General features: G+C 48.8%; 1 protein-coding gene across 1 annotated transcript; it reads left to right on the top strand.

Moving 5' to 3' along the window:
• Nucleotides 1-1,135: 1,135 nt before the first annotated feature.
• Nucleotides 1,136-16,806, top strand: sidC (nonribosomal siderophore peptide synthase SidC; the record flags this gene model as incomplete). The annotated part of the gene is made up of 8 exons (XM_056941290.1): nucleotides 1,136-5,456; nucleotides 5,508-5,756; nucleotides 5,847-6,010; nucleotides 6,072-8,462; nucleotides 8,518-9,723; nucleotides 9,778-11,809; nucleotides 11,863-16,574; nucleotides 16,651-16,806. The coding sequence occupies 8 exons, from the start codon at nucleotides 1,136-1,138 to the stop codon at nucleotides 16,804-16,806; spliced, it is 15,231 nt and encodes a 5,076-aa protein (XP_056803145.1).
• Nucleotides 16,807-17,075: the final 269 nt, after the last annotated feature.

Raw genomic sequence — 17,075 nt, 5'->3', positions numbered from 1 at the left:
AATTGGTAGCCATCCGCAGATGTCCGACATCGGGAAATGATTGTCGGGTAGGGAAGTACTGGGTACCTGGGACGGAGGGGATCCGCGCACTACGGCCGCCGGTATCAGTGACTCTTAGCGAGACACACTGATGCAGTGGGGTTGAAAATGAGCCCGAGGTTCTGAGTGGCTCAAGTCCCTGATTCTTCGGCATTCTGCCATGCATGATTATTCTTTTTCTATTTCCTCTTTCATTCCATCGTTTGTATTTCCTGAAACGTGGGGGTGCCGCTTGGGCGTCAGAACAATGCCTTGGTGTAGACTCTCTCCTTCGTCCCGCGTTGCTTGTCCCTTGCACCGTAGAAACTATGTACTATGTACCCTGTAGGTATTTATCGAGGTATTCTATGTTCTTCTTAGCCCCTCTTTCACTACCGGGGAACCCTGGGCTCAGAGCAAGTCGATTAGCTTCCTCACATCTGTTAATAACCAGTTATCCATGGATATGAGGGGCTCGGTGGTACCTAGGGAGGTGCTCAGGTATTTCTCTCCCTGGTGACCACCATAATACCCGTATATGCCAGTAAGTATACGCCGTACGTCATCGGGTATCCACGAACCGGTCATTCGGCAGGCCCGCTTCAGTGGTGCGACGATGCTCATATCCCGGAGTTAAACGAGGCAGAGGGGAACTTTGCAGTAGTGCTATTGTGGTATGTGGGTGAATGGACTGATGGCGCCAGAAAAGCGAAAAGCGAAAAGCGAAAAGAAAAAAAAAATTTGTAATGGAGATTCCAGGAAAAGAGAAAAATCACGCCACGGAGTAAAGGAAGCCGCTCGGGGCTTGCTTCCTGGTCAGGCATCCGTTGCAATCTTTCTGGCGCTTGTCTCGCAAATCCATCTTAGCACGGCCAGCGATGCATGTGGGATTTGGAACTCCCCTCTTGGTCACCCCTCCTCCACAACTGATTTTTACTCGCTCCTCTCCCCTTCATCTTCGTTCACGGGCCCTTTCTGTCGCGACTGAAGCAGGCGTGTTCCCACGAAAGTGGCTACCACCTGCATAAGACTGTCGGGCTCGAGCAGCCTCTCACAGCGCTCCTAATAAGCAATCTATAAGCATCTTCGAACCATGTACCTTTGATTGGGGACCGCAATGGATCACCTCACTCGATTTCCTGCACTGAATGTCGCAGACGGTGCTGTGCACGCCAGATCTACATGGCCGGTGGATACGGCTGCCTTGCCCACCGAGCTATTAGCCATATCGTGGGCTTACCTGTTGCACTCGTTCACGACCGAAGAAACTCCGGTTTTTCTGCTCAACGGCTCACCAATCAAGGTAGATCTATTTGCAAGATCGATCCGCCCTGCGACGCTCGATGCGGTGTCTGAACTCTCTACAAAGCATACCGCAGTGTTTGTCGGGGACTGGGTGGCCCCGGATCCCTCCAACCCTTGTGCTCTGACGTGGATTCTGAACCCCGAGTCCCAAACTAGCACCTTTCATTCGAATACAGCCATAGACGCTGTCATCTTGCATCAACTGGACAGCCGACTGAAGCAAATTCTGCAAGACCAGGCATCAAATTCAGACCGACAGGCGAGACGTCTTGTTTCTGAGCCCTTACTCCCGACCATGTCGGTTTCGAATCCATCGCCCTGTACGCTCCCGGGGCCGCAGCTCCTTCACAAGCTTGCGCTCCGCCATTGCAGGAAATCCCACTCTGTTGCTATCGAATTCCTGGCTGCGGATGGGAAAATCCGTTGCTTGTCCTACTACTCCTTGGATCGGTTATCTTCGAAGCTAGCGGCAGCAATTATCCATGCTTCGAGAAAGGTGGATCATGATGCACAGAAGATGGTCGTACCCGTACTCCTACCCCAATCCTTGGAGCTATACGTTACCTGGCTGGCCATTCTCAAGGCAGGCGGAGCCTTTTGCCCTCTAAATATCGATGCACCCCCTGAGCGGATAGAATTTATCCTACAGGATGTAGCTGCCTCTGTGACTATCACTCAAGGCACACTGGCGGCCAGGTTGCCGCAGAACGAGCATCTGGCTGTGATCAATGCGGATGAATCTGAGCTTAATAATGATGAGGACACCATAGAGCCGACTGTGGATATTTCACCTTCAGATCTGGCCTACGTGATGTACACATCTGGCTCGACTGGGCGCCCGAAAGGGGTGGGAGTCTCCCATCTGGCTGCCACCCAATCTTTGCTTGCGCATGATGACTTGATACCTCACTTCAGTCGATTTTTGCAGTTTGCATCGCCTACGTTTGATGTTTCGGTATTCGAAGTGTTCTTTCCCCTCATGCGAGGTGCGACGCTTGTCGGCTCGGAAAGAGAGCAAATGCTTCTTGATATCTCTCATGTCATGACCGAGATGAAAGTCGACGCCGCCGAATTAACTCCAACGGTGGCCGGAGAGTTGCTGCGTACTCGAGCCGCGGCACCGTCTCTACGAGTTCTGCTGACAATTGGAGAAATGCTGACCAAACATGTTGTGGAAGAGTTTGGCCAGTCTAACAACTCACCTGGCATTCTTCATGGAATGTACGGCCCTACTGAGGCCGCGATTCATTGTACCGCGGCCACAAACTTCCAGTCCGCAGCCCGAGTCAATTTAATTGGCAAACCGTTCAAGACTGTTTCAGCCTTCATTATGCCATTCCCCCCTGGCGACACATCTGGCTCCCAGGACCTCCAGCCACTTCCACGGGGTGAGATCGGCGAGCTTGTGGTGGGTGGTCCACAACTGGCCGATGGATACATCAACCGACCCGAAGAAAACTCTAAGGCTTTTGTTGAAAGCTCTGCCTATGGTCGTCTTTATCGAACTGGCGATAAAGCCCGCATGCTTCTATCCGGGGAAATTGAGTGCTTTGGACGCATTTCCAACGGCCAAGTCAAGATTAGGGGACAAAGAATAGAGCTCGGGGAGATCGAACATGTTATATGCAAAGCGCCTAATGTTCGAAGTGTTGTTGCAATTGTAAGCGAGGGTAGCTTGGCTGCATTTGTACTGGTTAACGATAAAGGAACCACTGACTATGAACTCCGGCACATCTGCCGTCAGTGGCTGCCCCGATTCATGGTTCCAGGCGAGTTTCTTATTGTCAATCAATTTCCTCAGCTCCCGTCTGGGAAAGTCGATCGGAAAGCACTCGAGGCCGAGTTTATTCGGCATCGGAATGCAGCACACTCTGTCGATCAACATTCATTCCGCGATGAAACCGAAGAGATGCTTGCATCTTGTGTGGCTGATGTGCTTGGCAGACAGATATCGTCAGCTGAAAGCCTTGTGTCAGCTGGTCTCGACTCACTGGGTGCAATACGAGTCGCCTCCCATCTTTTAGATGCTGGTATTCGTTTGGACGTTGCACGCGTATTGGAAGCAGATTCCATCGATGGAATATGGCAACTAGCGAAAGAGCTTGACACAACACCGTCCATCGAAAATGGGCAAACTGACCTACGCAGAATTCATCAATTAGTTGCCAATGCCGGTGCAACAAGGATAGAATCACTGGGACTGAGCTCGCAAATTGCCGAGATCGAGCCGTGTAGCCACATCCAACAGGCGATGATACTGGAAACTACCCGCCACACAAAAGCGTACTGCAATTGGGTTGAACTCGAGTTTCAAAGTTCAATTAAGACTACTGCTGTCCAAGATGCACTCATCAAAATATTGGAGCAGAACAAGTTGCTCCGATCTGGGTTTGTGGAGGTCGGTCTTAAGGACCATCCATACGCCCGTGTTACCTGGAAAGCTCTTGATGAACAGTTCATTCAAAAGCATGACGTGTTCGAGTATGACCTACCTTTGATGGTGGAAAATGACCTTCTCCACCCATTCCGGATTCAGTTGAAGACGACAGAAGAGGGTGCCCGAATGGTAGTGCATATACATCATGCATTATACGATGGGTGGTCCTGGCAGTTGATTCTGAAAGACCTACATCGCCTCTTGCAGAGCGAAGAAATCCTTCCAAAGCCAGCATACAATGTGGTAACGAACTTCTTCATGAACTTCAAACTGGACGAATCTTCCAATCAATCTTCAGTCTTTTGGCGCGATCAGCTCCAAGGATCTTCCGTTGCTGCCTTTCCAACCTTTAACAGCAAGACGTCTCTGTCTCCAGAAACACAGGAGGCAACTCGTGCCCTCAATATCCCTGTTTCCAACCTCAATGATGTGTCTCAGCGGCTTAAGGTCAGCCGCCAGACCATCTTCCAAGCTGCATTCTGCTATGTTCTTTCTTCCTACATTTGCTCTGATGACGTGGTCTTTGGCACAGTCTTCTCCGGTCGCACGTTGCCTATAAAAGGGATTGAAACTGTTATTGGGCCGTGCATCCGGACGCTCCCAACCCGCATGAGCCTCAACAAGATGCAGACGGTGACGGACCTTCTGATGGCAATCCAAAACATGAATCGGAAATCCCTTGAATACGGCAGCCTCCCGCTCCAAGACATTAAAAAGGCCTCTGGCATTGGCTTGGATCAGAACCTTTTTGACACTGCGCTCGTGTGGCAGGAGACCCTTTGGTCCAATGAGGCTCAAGGTACCTTGTTCAAAGAAGTGGATAGTGCAGAGTTCTTGGAGTTCGCGCTCTTGCTAGAGTTCGAGCCTAGGCCTGGTAGGGTCTATGCCAAGGCAACATATCAAGAGTCGATCCTGCCCTATGAACAGGCACATATCCTCCTGGAGCAAATTGACTGTGTGGCGTCGATACTTATTGATAATCCGTCTATTCCAATCAATGATATTGGCGGTCTTCTTCCTTTGTCGACGTTGTCGGTCTTCAACTCAAGGTTTGAGACTCAAATCAATCGCTCGAGCCTAGTGTCAGGAGTTGAAAGCATTGCCTTCGTCGAGCCTACTCGAACAGCTGTCGAGATCCTGATCCCAAGGGATGAGATATCCCTCGCCACTGAAATCCAGAGCGTTTCATACGCTGAACTGAATGATGAAGCTAACCGCCTTGCCCATTACTTGCTGAATAAAGGAGTCAAACCGAGCAATTTGACTGCAATTTTTCTTGACAAGTCTATTGAATACTACGTCTCAATACTGGCAATTGCCAAGATTGGGGCTGGCTTGCTACTATTGGCACCCTGGGACTCCTCTCGATCCATTGGATCTACGTTGATTGATGCAAATGTTCAATTTTGCATCGTTTACCCTTCCACACCACAAATTGACGCGCCGGATACTCTTGCATCCATTTCACAGATTCTTCTCCCAGACTCACTGGAAGACCAATCCGATATCAACCTCCCTACGATTCATGACTCCTTTTACATCGTTTCTACCGAGAGGCCATCTTCCAATAACGAATGTATGACACATGCATATATGTCTCACCGTAACCTGCAAAGCCACATCAATGTCCTTTCAGATTCATACCAGACCGCATCAGATTGCAAGATGCTGCAATCATCAATTTCCGCATCTCCAGGTCTGTATCACCTTCCCCCTCGATTGAGGCATGATGCTAATCCTTTTATAGACTCTATCATTGAAGCATTCTTCGCATGGCACGCTGGAATGACTTTGTGCTCGACACCTGACATAATCCTACCAAAGAATGTTTCACATATTGTCAACACCATGAAAATCACACATCTTCACCTGACCCCTACATTAGCCTCGTTCCTCACACCAGATCAAGTCCCGAGTGTGAGATACTTGCTCACGTCGGGTGAACCGTTGACAGCAAAAGTGCATCAAAACTGGGCGGAGAAAGGTCTCAACTATGGTATCCATCAACATGCGACTCTCAGTGCTTCCGAACCTCTTGAGCCGTGCTAATATGAGAATTGAATAGGCTACAGCTGTCCTGGAATAGCTGGAATATGCACCATTTGCCCAGGCTTCAAAGCCTCAACCCACCTTACGAATATGGGAACGCCGCTTCAGAACACATCTGTGATGATCGTGGCAGACAAAGAGCCCTTTACATTGCTTCCACGTGGTGCACTTGGGAAGTTGTGTTTTGGTGGTGATCAAGTTGTCAGTCATCGTGAAAGGTATCTACTTGGATGAAAATGATGAAAACTAAATATATAAATAGGGTCGGATTATCTCTGGTTCCAAGCCTATGACCATGGGGAACTTTATTGATCATCCAGAATTCGGTCAACTCTACAAGACCGGTGACTCTGGCAGATTGCTTCCCGATGGTTCCATTCTGATCGTATCAGGAGGTGAACGGGCAGACCTCCGTGGCCAGCTTATTTCCCTCAATGAAATTGACAGCGCTCTTATCTCTTCGGAGCTGGTTCAAAACTCTTTGAGCATAATTTTGAGAGATCCGATGACTAATTTGGAGCAACTGGCAACTATTTGGATCCCTTCGGCGCTGGGTCAGAAGTCACTTGAATCCGGGGAACTTGATATTTCAAGGAAGGATCTCCTCCAATTACTGATCTCAAAGCTCTCTCCATCAAAAATTCCTTCTCTCCTTGTCTCAATGGATGAGCTGCCAATTACTGAGTTCCAGAGGACTGATTTTGAGAAGATAAAGTGCGAGATTGAGCAGATGGATCGAAAGAAAATCAGTCTTTGTCCTCTTGCATACACTGTGGACGAGTTCGAAGACAACTTGACTGACATTGAGAAGACTATCATAAGTTGTCTGTCAGAAACCACAGGAATCGATGAACAGAACATACACAAGCACACGTCGTTCTACAAGTTAGGGTTAGATTCCCTGTCGGCTATTGCTTTCTCACAGAAGCTTCAAGAGTCCGGGTTTGAGAGACTTGCTGTTTCTCAAATCCTGCGCTACAGCTCCGTCACCCAGTTAGCGACAGTTGTTCATGTCACGACCAATAGGCACTCGCCTGAAAACCAAACTCGACTATATTCTACATCCGTTTTCGATGAGAATTTCCTCCATGAAGTTGCAAACGATCACAGCTCTAGAAACACGTCTGTTCAGGGCATTTATCCTTGTACACCCCTACAAGAAGCAATGCTGGCAGCCGAATCTGATGTGAGCTCTGCTTACTTCAACCATATCATGCTTCGTGTCAATGCAGATACCCAGGCTATGAAAGCTGCATGGACCGAGATGCTGCGAAGACATGAAATTCTCAGAACCTGCTTCAGACCAACCAATCACAAAGGATTTGCATACGCACAAGTGGTGCTGGGCAATGCTACCTTGCCCTGGTCATCCATGGAAGTCCGCGACAGGTTAGAAGAGGATGTCAAGAGAAGAAAATCAGACTTCGAATCTCAGTCTCCAGTTAATGGCAAGCTTCCTTATTCCTTGACAATGTTCACAGACTTTACCACACATCACAAACATCTCCTGTTGTCAATTCATCACGCACTATACGATGGAGAAGGTATATCACAGTTACTGCATGAAGTGCAATTGGCTCTTGGAGGTCAAGAGCTTCCTGAGGTCAACCCCTTCCATCAATTCATTGAGTATATGATTTCCACTCGTCCTGATGAATCCGATCAGTTCTGGGAGCGATACCTATCTGGTGTGTCGCCAATTCAGCTTTCCAGATCAGATGGGGCCAACAGCCGTGCGGAACAATTTGCCTCGCGACAGATTCATGTCGAAGTGAAGAACTCTCTCCATTTGTTCAAGGAGCAGTGTAAAGAGCTTTCCGTGTCACCTTTGAACGTGTTCCACGCCGCCTGGACAAGATTGCTTGCTTCATATGCTGATTCATCAGATATCTGCTTTGGAAACGTTTTCAGCTCTCGAACTGTTCCTCTGGAGGGCGCAGATCGAATAGTTGGGCCCTGTTTCAATACTCTCCCAATCCGGGTCAAGCTCTCTCCCACGTCAACAAATGCAGATGTTATGAGGCTGACTCAAAAGCAAAATAATGACATCTTACCGCACCAACTCACTCCCCTGCGTCGTGTCCAGAGTCGCGTTCAGAGTGGAGGATCTCAACTTTTTGATACACTTGTCATTCTCCAGACCAGCGGTACAAACCTTGACGCACGATACTGGGAACTTCTTGAAGACGAGGGTAACATGGGGCTTCCTCTTATCTGCGAGATTGTCCCTGACGAGGCTTGCAATACAATTGGAATATGTTTCCATTTTCAACCCTTCCGTTTGACTGAGCCTACGGCAGAACAGCTCGCGCACAACTTTGTAACTCTCCTTGAGCACACTATACAATACCCCTCCGCGCAAGCCTCTGACAAGCAGTCTTTTGGGGCCCATATCCCTCAGTTATTTGAAAAGCTGCGGACCCGTTCAACCATTTCTCCTCCACTTTCCTCAAATTTTCAAGTGTCTCGTCCGTGGTCCTATCAGGAAGAAGCCCTTCGTGACCTTCTCTGCAAACTCTCAGGAGTTGACCCGGAGGCTGTCTTTCTCCATACCACTATCTTCCAATTGGGTTTAGACAGTATCAATTCTGTTCAAATCTCGGGGAGGTTGCGTCGTTTGGGTTACAAAATATCAGCTGGGGATATCCTAGAGGTATGACTGCCTTATACCAACGCCGTCTTTTGGGTCTGTGTCTAACAACCCTTAGGCTGCTTCGATTGAAAAGATTGCTTCGCTCCTTGGAAGCAGTGAAAGAGGCCACAAAGAGGACGAGTTCGATTTTTCTTCTTTCCAAGCTGATCACCTGCAACCCGTATGTGAGCAGCTTGGTATTTCCCCTGAGACAGTGCAGTATCTGCGGCCCTGTACGCCTGTTCAGAATGGAATGCTGGCGCTTTTCACAACTTCTCACGGAAAGACATACTTCAACGAAATAACTTTAAAGTTGCCGACTCCCCTGGATAAAGAACTACTCAAGAACGCCTGGTCAAAAGTGGTGGCTCGGCATGAGATGCTACGAACTGGTTTTGTTCAACTGCGTGATAAGCAATACCCATTTGCTATGATCACCTATCAGGGCAATTGGGAGATTCCGTGGCATGAAGCAGTGGATATTGGTACAGTTGAGCCGTATCAGCTAGAGCGACAAGACCTTGGAAACCTTCATCAACCACCTTGGCAGATCACAGTTGAAGCTTCTGATGCAGTGACTTTGATGCGGTTCTCAGCACTTCATGCTCTTTACGACGCACAGTCTTTGCAGTCAATATTTTCAGATGTGGTATCAGCATATACAGGACAGGAATTCGCCAAGCCAGCCTCAATCAACGCGACTCTCGGGCCAATTTTAATTGAGAGCCAGAAGCAAAGTCAGACTTCACGAGAGTTCTGGCAGGATCTAGCTCCGGGAATAAACCCATCTAAATTTCCGGACTTACACCCCATTCGAACTGAGAATAAAACCCTTCTTACCAGTTCGATTCGCTGCTCACAGGGTCTCCCGGCACTCGAAAAGGCCTGTCGAGTGATAGGTGTCACTTTACAAGCAGCCGGACAAGCAGCATGGGCTCGCTTACTCTCTGCATACAGTGGAGAACAAAGTGTTACATTTGGAACCGTTCTTTCTGGCCGTAACTTGTCTGCAGCTGCTCAGGAGGCTGTTTTTCCATGCCTCGTGACTCTACCATTACCCTCGCGCATTGAGGGAACCAACCGTGAGCTTCTGGACCGTACCATGAAGCAAAATGCCTCATTGGTCAAGAATCAGTTCACTCCACTTTCACAAGTTCAACGCTGGCTCAGCGACAATGAACCACTCTTTGACACTCTGTTCGTCTATCAAAAATTTGTGGCGCCTACAAATGATCCTGAACCATGGGAGATTATCGATGAAGAAACAAAGATTGATGCATGTGTCTTCTGTACTTCACGAGTGACTTATGGCTTAGATATGCTAACTATTTCCTAGTACCCTGTGTCTATAGAATTGATTCCACGTGCGACCGATCTTGAAGTTCGAATCAGTTACCGAAGCGACGTGCTTCCCAAGGAACAGGCCCGGCTTCTCTTGAACCAATACGACAAAATGTTAGAGAATGTTGTTTTGTCTCCGTACTCCAATGCGGACGACTACAGTTTTTTGGAAGATCAGTGGCTCTCTATCACACCTGCTAAGGAGAAGACACTACCTTCTTCTGTCTCCCTGCTGCATCAATTTGTTGAATACAATGCTCTCAGAATTCCGGATAAGACTGCATTCGAATTTACCGATGGATCGTCAGCAAGCAGCCTTCACAAGAGAACATGGTCTTACCGCAGTTTCGATGAAGATGGGAACCGAGTTGCTCATTTCCTGCAGAGTAAGGGTATCAATCCAGGTGACATGGTCGCCATATGCTTTGATAAGTGCCCCGTGGCATATATGGCAATCCTCGGTATTCTCAAAGCCGGTTGTGCTTACTTGGCCATTGATCCCACTGCGCCCATATCTCGCAAGCAATTTATCATGGAAGATTCTGATTCTCACATTCTGCTTTGCAACCAAGCAAGGAGGGCAGATTTAGAGGGACTTTCGAGTGTAGATGTCCAAACACTTGACGAACCCGATCTACTTCAAAATTTCTCAGGCACCCAACCGGTGCTTTCAAGGAGTATTCAGCCAGGTGACACATGCTACTGTTTGTATACATCAGGTACAACTGGAACGCCGAAGGGGTGCGAGATCACTCACGATAATGCCGTGCAAGCCATGCTGGCATTTCAAAGACTATTTGTTCCACATTGGGATGAGGACTCGCGCTGGCTGCAGTTCGCGTCATTTCACTTTGACGTGAGTGTTCTCGAGCAGTACTGGAGCTGGAGTGTCGGGATTTGCGTGACTTCATGTCCTCGAGATCTTCTTTTTGAAGATCTACCAGGAACTATCGACAAGCTCCAAATCACCCACATCGACTTAACGCCCAGTTTAGCACGATTGGTTCATCCAGAGGAAGTTCCCTCTCTGTGTCGCGGTGTATTCATTACTGGTGGCGAGCAACTGAAGCAAGAAATTCTTGATGCGTGGGGAAGACATGGTGTCATTTATAATGGCTACGGTCCAACAGAGGTCACTATTGGATGTACCATGCTTCCCCGGATGCGTGCCAACGACAAGCCCTCTAACATTGGGCCCCAATTTGACAACGTTGGATCATATGTTTTCCGCCCTGGTACTTCAACACCAGTCCTGCGAGGTGGCCTAGGCGAACTCTGCGTATCCGGTCCGCTTGTCGGAAAGGGTTATTTGAATCGGGCAGAGCTCACGAAAGAGAGATTCCAGGTTTTGCCTGATTACCGTGATCGCATTTACCGAACTGGTGACTTGGTTAGAATCCTTCATGACGGCAGTTTTCAGTTTCAGGGCAGGGTAGATGACCAGATCAAGCTTCGTGGACAACGGTTAGAGGTCGGGGAAATCAACGAGGTCATCAAGAAAGCAGCTCTGGAGGTGAATGAGGTGGCTACACTGGTCCTCAAACACCCCAAGCAATCCAAGGACCAGCTCGTCTCCTTCATCACCAGGATTGATACATACAACAAGTCCTGCGACCTGGAAGGTTGTGCTTCTGATCATGACAGAGTGCTGCTATCAATAGTCAAATCCACCTGTCATGCACATCTCCCTGGATACATGGTCCCGACACACATCATTCTCCTCAATCAGTTCCCTCTTTCGGCCAACAACAAGGCTGACATGAAAGTTCTGAAAAGTCTCTATGAGAAGCTTTCTCTGGAAGAGATTCAGAATATATCAGCAATGACTGTTGGTCACACCACGAAGAATGAACGAGAAAAGGAAATAATTTCCGTGCTCTCCGATTTCATTGGAACAAGAGAATCAACCATTGCGCCATGGTCAAGCATCTATGAATTGGGCCTTGACTCCATCTCCGTGATATCCTTCTCGAGAATTCTTAGAGAGACTGGCTTCCCCAATGCCTATCCGTCGCTTATTATGAAGCGTAAGTCTGGATCTCCTTTCCATAAAGAAATATATTTATTAACGACAGTGAAGATTCAACTATACGAGGAATGGCTTCAGCTCTTCAGGCGGCCCCTCGTCTTTCTATTTCTGTCGAGAATCTTCACAAGAACGCACAGCAAGCTATGCAGGCCTTTGCTCATAAACAATCGCACACTGTCTGTGAAAGCATTGGAGTGACCGAAAGTGACGTCGAAGAAGTTGCGCCTTGCACACCACTCCAGGAAGGTATAATATACCATTTCCTGTCGAGCAGTTTGCCGTTGTATTGCTCATCGTTCACATTTGAGCTCGACTCGTCAATCAATCCTGTCAAACTGCAGTCAGCCTGGAGTCAGGCCCAAAGTCAGGTTCAGATTTTGCGCGCTCGATTCTCGCCGTCGCCAGATGGATATGCGCAGGTGGTCTTGAAGACGGACACGCTTCCTTGGTTTCATATAGAGGTTCCACCGAATGAAATGGAGATCTCGAGAAGGCAGCAACGCGACAAATGGGTATCCAGCATCGATGGGCTTTCCGCCCCGTTGTGGGAAGTGGGACTTGTTACTTCTCCTGGGACGTCTATGATGTGTCTTAACATGTTCCACGGTATTTACGATGGAAACAGCCTATCGCTTCTACTTGAGCTTGTTGCTCGAAACTATCTTGATCAACAGATGGCTTCAGAGCGCACTCCTCAGTTCCTAGATGTACTGCACATCGGCCCTCTTTGCAAGGACCCATCAGCAGAAGCATTCTGGAAGGAACATTTGGTGGACTGCCGACCGCGTGCTCTTGCAACCCCAGACCAAGAAACTGGCGAGTATCTTAGTCAACAAATCGAGATCAGAACAACGGAATCTCTAGATCACCTGAGAAAGGCTCTCAATGTCACTGAGCAAGCTGTTCTCCACGCCTGTTGGCTATTGACTCTCCATCAACATTACAGATTTGTGCCGCCACTCGGAATAATCGCATCTGGTCGGACAAGCGACATACCTGGAATCGCTGAGGTGATTGGCCCCCTGTTCAATACTATTCCAAGCAATATACAGCTTCTAGGCCTCAAATCTTGGTCAGAAGTGGCGAAGCGTTGCCATGAATACCACGTTTCTACGATTCCTTTCCAATATACTCCCCTGCGGGACGTTGTCAAATGGCTGGGAAAGAAACCCGACGAGCGCCTCTTCGACTCACTTTTTGTCTTCCAAAGAGAAAATGCCCAAAGCAATTCATTGGCCAGCAAACTGTGGAATCCACGAGATTCAGAAGCACAACATGAATATCCTCTGGCCTTTGAAATTGTACGCAGCAGGAATGAAACGCTTGTCGCGACGCTTGCTGTCAGAAGTCATGTTATGTCATCAAAAGAAGCTCAACAAGTACTCATGGCTTTTGAGCGAGCTTTGAGCGATTTTGCCCAACATCCAAACCGGGAGCTGCCTCAAGCCGACGCAGTCGCGGAAGATACACATGTTTACACCAATGGTGACGTTACTTTCAAGCCAAGCGAGTCTGCCATCTCCACTGGAAGCAGCGACACATCTCTATTCCAGTGGACCTCTCAAGCTTACACAGTTCGTGATGTCATTGCAAACCTTGCCGGGGTAGATGCCCAGTCAGTCGGTGAGGAAACATCCATCTTTGAAGTTGGACTTGACAGCATTGACGCTATCAAACTGTCCTCGCGGTTGAGCAAATTAGACATCAAGCTCCCAGTGAGCGCCATCATGCGCCATCGCAATGTGAAGGCGATGATCAGTCAACTAGCGGCTGAAGACCATCTTGAACAGGAGGATTTATACCCACGACTTGGTTACCTTGAAAAGGAATTGAGAAAATTCCTCGAAAACGAGGGAATTCTTCCTCAAAGTGCTTGTCGCATTCTTCCAGCCACCCCAATCCAGGAAGCAATGATAGCTGAAATGTCTGCATCGAGGTACCAGCACTACTACAATCACGAGGTCCTTCAAGTCGGGCCAGACGTGGATATAACGAAGCTTCAAGAGGCTTGGAGGACCGTTGTCAAGTCTCATCCTATTCTCCGTACCTCCTTCATTGAAGTTTGGGATCCAGAAATCCCAGCGTCCTACGCTCAGATCGTTCACAACGATGATGCCTTTGATCTGAGAATTGTGCATCTGGATGGAGCGTCTATTGATTCAATGATAGAGCTGCAGCGGGTCAGAGCTTCGACAGAATTTGCAAATTGTGCACATCTGACGGTCACAGTCGCCGTGGATGGCGATACTCATTTTATTATCCTGTCAATTGCACATGCTCTCTATGATGGCTGGTCAATTAACTTACTCCATGAAGATGTAGCAAGGTCTTACGCTGGAGAAGACTGCACCCGTCCGCCACCTGATGCAGTTCTCGAGAAAATTCTGGCATCCTCTGGAGAGCAGGCATTGAAGTTCTGGAGAGCAAATCTTCTCAACAGCACGCCAACATCGTTCCCATCGGGGAAAGACGCCAAAAGTGGTTCGAAACGAGTTCATCGGGCAGAGGCACCCCTCTCTGTTTCATTGGACAAGGCTGAAGCCTTTTGCAAACGGCATGGCCTTACAATGCAGGCACTTCTGGCCGGCTGTTGGTCCATTGTTCTGGCTACCTATGTGAAGAGACTAGATGTGATCTTTGGCCTTGTTCTTTTGGGGCGCAATGTGGCGAACTCTGAAAATGTTATGTTCCCAACCATGAACACTGTGGCTATGCGTGTCATCTTACATGGGACGCGTCTGGAACTGATGAAGTATGTACAAGAGACCATGATCGAAATCTCAGAACACCAACATTTCCCGTTGCGGCGGATGAGACTCGATGCAAAGTCGCAACAACTATTTGACACGATTTTCATCTATCAGAAAAGACCAAGGGAAAGCGAAGTGACCAGGCGGCCTCTTTACAAGTCCGTTGGGGGTGCATCGAACGTTGACTACCCGGTTTGCGCCGAGGTTGAAGGCGTTGGTGAACATCTCATAGGCCGAGTGGCATGTCGCGGAAGTGTCCTAGGGGAGAAAGATACCCTCGCGCTCCTTGATCGTATGGCAGATATTCTGCTGTCAATTGTTGATGGGCCAGGTCAGCAGACGGTCGATTTTGCTGGGGATTCTATGAAAATATCCAGATACTCTGTGCTCCAGGACGCCTCCAAAGAGGTGGTCACAAATGATATCCCCCCAAGGGCATTTCATCGAGAAGACTGGTCGCCCACTGAGTCAAAGATCCGCAGTGTCCTTTCGGTCGTGTCCGGGGTGCCCAAGGAATCCATTGGCAAGGAAGCCAATATTTTCCAACTCGGATTGGACAGCATCAGCGCTATCAAAGTAGCGGCACTCTTGAAGAAACAGTCTGTCAAGCTGGTCGTCAGTGATCTGCTCAGGGCGGGTACTATCGAAAAGATGGCTGGCGCAGCAAACAACTATAACTTGGAATTGACGAAACTGCAGGTTGCTGATTCTCTAAAAGAGTCCCTCTCTGGCATCCAAGCCCTTCCATTGGCCGAGTCTTACGGAATTGAATCCCACCAAATACAGAAAATGATGCCGGCCACTGCGGGACAGATCTACTTCCTTGCAATGCACGCCTTGAAGCCAGAGCTGTTCTACCCGCAATTTTGTTACTTGGCCACGAAGAATTTGAGCCCAGAGATTCTGAATAATGCATGGGCCCGTCTTTCAGAGGAGACGCCTATACTTCGAACAACTTTCCTGCCCACCGAAGAACCGCACCGGCTTCCCTACGTTCAGATTTTGTTGAAGTCTGTGCATAATGGTGTCAACTGGCACAAGCATCTAGGCAATCAAGTGACCTTGGCAAAGACAAAACGAGGCTTCGGCTCTGTGCCTGTTTCACTTCATGCCAGCCAAACTACCGGAGGGACTGTGCTCCTTCTGCAAATTCACCATGCGCTTTACGATGCAGTCAGTCTTCCATATATGATAACCCGACTTGTCAGACTCTGCAGTCCAGCAGCGCCTGAGTCGAAATTCGATGTCAATGACATCTCGCAGCTTGTGGCAGTCCAGCGTCACTCACCAGTGGATATTCGGCGGCTATTCTGGCAAAAGTATTTGTCCTCAGTTCCAAGCATTGAGGGTTCGGCCAAACGAACGGGTACGTTTGGGGTTATTCAGCCATACTACCATCCAAGTCTCGTTCCAAATATGTCTCGAGTCGCACTAGCTGCCAAACGACAGGGCCTCAGTACCCAGTCCATTTTCTTGGCTGTATATGCTCGTGTGTATGCCCAGACTCTCGCTGCATCTGGCACTAACAGCCAGGAGATACAGAGGCAGCTGGTTGTTGGGTTGTATCTCGCTAACCGATCGCTCGTTGCGGAGGGCCTGTCCGAGCTCATTGCGCCAACGGTCAACATTGTGCCCCTTCGCCTGGACGATAAACTCAACGATCGTCATGGCTCACTCTTTGTGGCTGCCCGCCAAATCCAAGAGGAAATCAATGAAATCAGCAGAATCGAGCATGCAAGCGTTTCGCTGATCGAGATTGCTGAATGGACCGGGGTCCGCATTAGTACCTGTGTCAACTTTTTGCGACTACCGGAGTCGGAAGAGTCCAGTCGGACAGGAGCTACTGACGAGATATTCTTCAAGTCCATTTCACACATGGAGGTTGCAGAGCTGGAAACAACGTCATCTGAGATCGTTCAGTCTGAGATCAACGATGACCCTGCAGCCTTTCCCGCTATAGCCGAGACGACCCATCCTGCTGCTTCGCTGGCGGCAATTGAAGATGTTTTCTTGGTAAGTGACCCGAGATATTCCAGAACTCTACAAATGGGATCATTTAGCGCTAATGAAATGACTACGTGCTGAACAGCCTACGATCGACGTTGAAGCGGCCATCCGAAACGACCGGTTGGACTTTGGGCTTTTTGGATCCGACGATCGCCTCGGTCGCCCGACCGCGGAGAAGATCGTGGAGGAATTGCAGCAGCAATTTATCGCTCTAATTGAATCACTCGAGGTGGTTTAGAGATACGCGGGAAGAGAACTGAGAGCAAGTAGGGGGAGAGGGCTCTGCTCTGCACTAGCTGGGGATTATTTATTTTGGGGCTATTTTCTCGGAGGTTCCTGAGCTCGGTTTCCTCAGCACCGCTGAGTCTCCTTTCTTGTGCATATCTATTATTTTCCCATGCGCCTTTTGGAGTTAGACGTGTTCGTTTTGTGGGGTTTCCAATCTATCGATTTGCACGCAAGAAGAACGAGAGGGATCCGCGCGGATCTACGGGACGGGACGGGCGA

The sequence above is a fragment of the Penicillium hispanicum genome (assembly GCF_028827665.1).
Source record: "Penicillium hispanicum strain IBT 35686 chromosome Unknown utg000002l_segment0_segment0, whole genome shotgun sequence".
NCBI lineage: Eukaryota > Fungi > Ascomycota > Eurotiomycetes > Eurotiales > Aspergillaceae > Penicillium > Penicillium hispanicum.
Note: the sequence above shows the minus strand (reverse complement) of the source record. Positions and strands in the feature narration are given on the sequence as shown.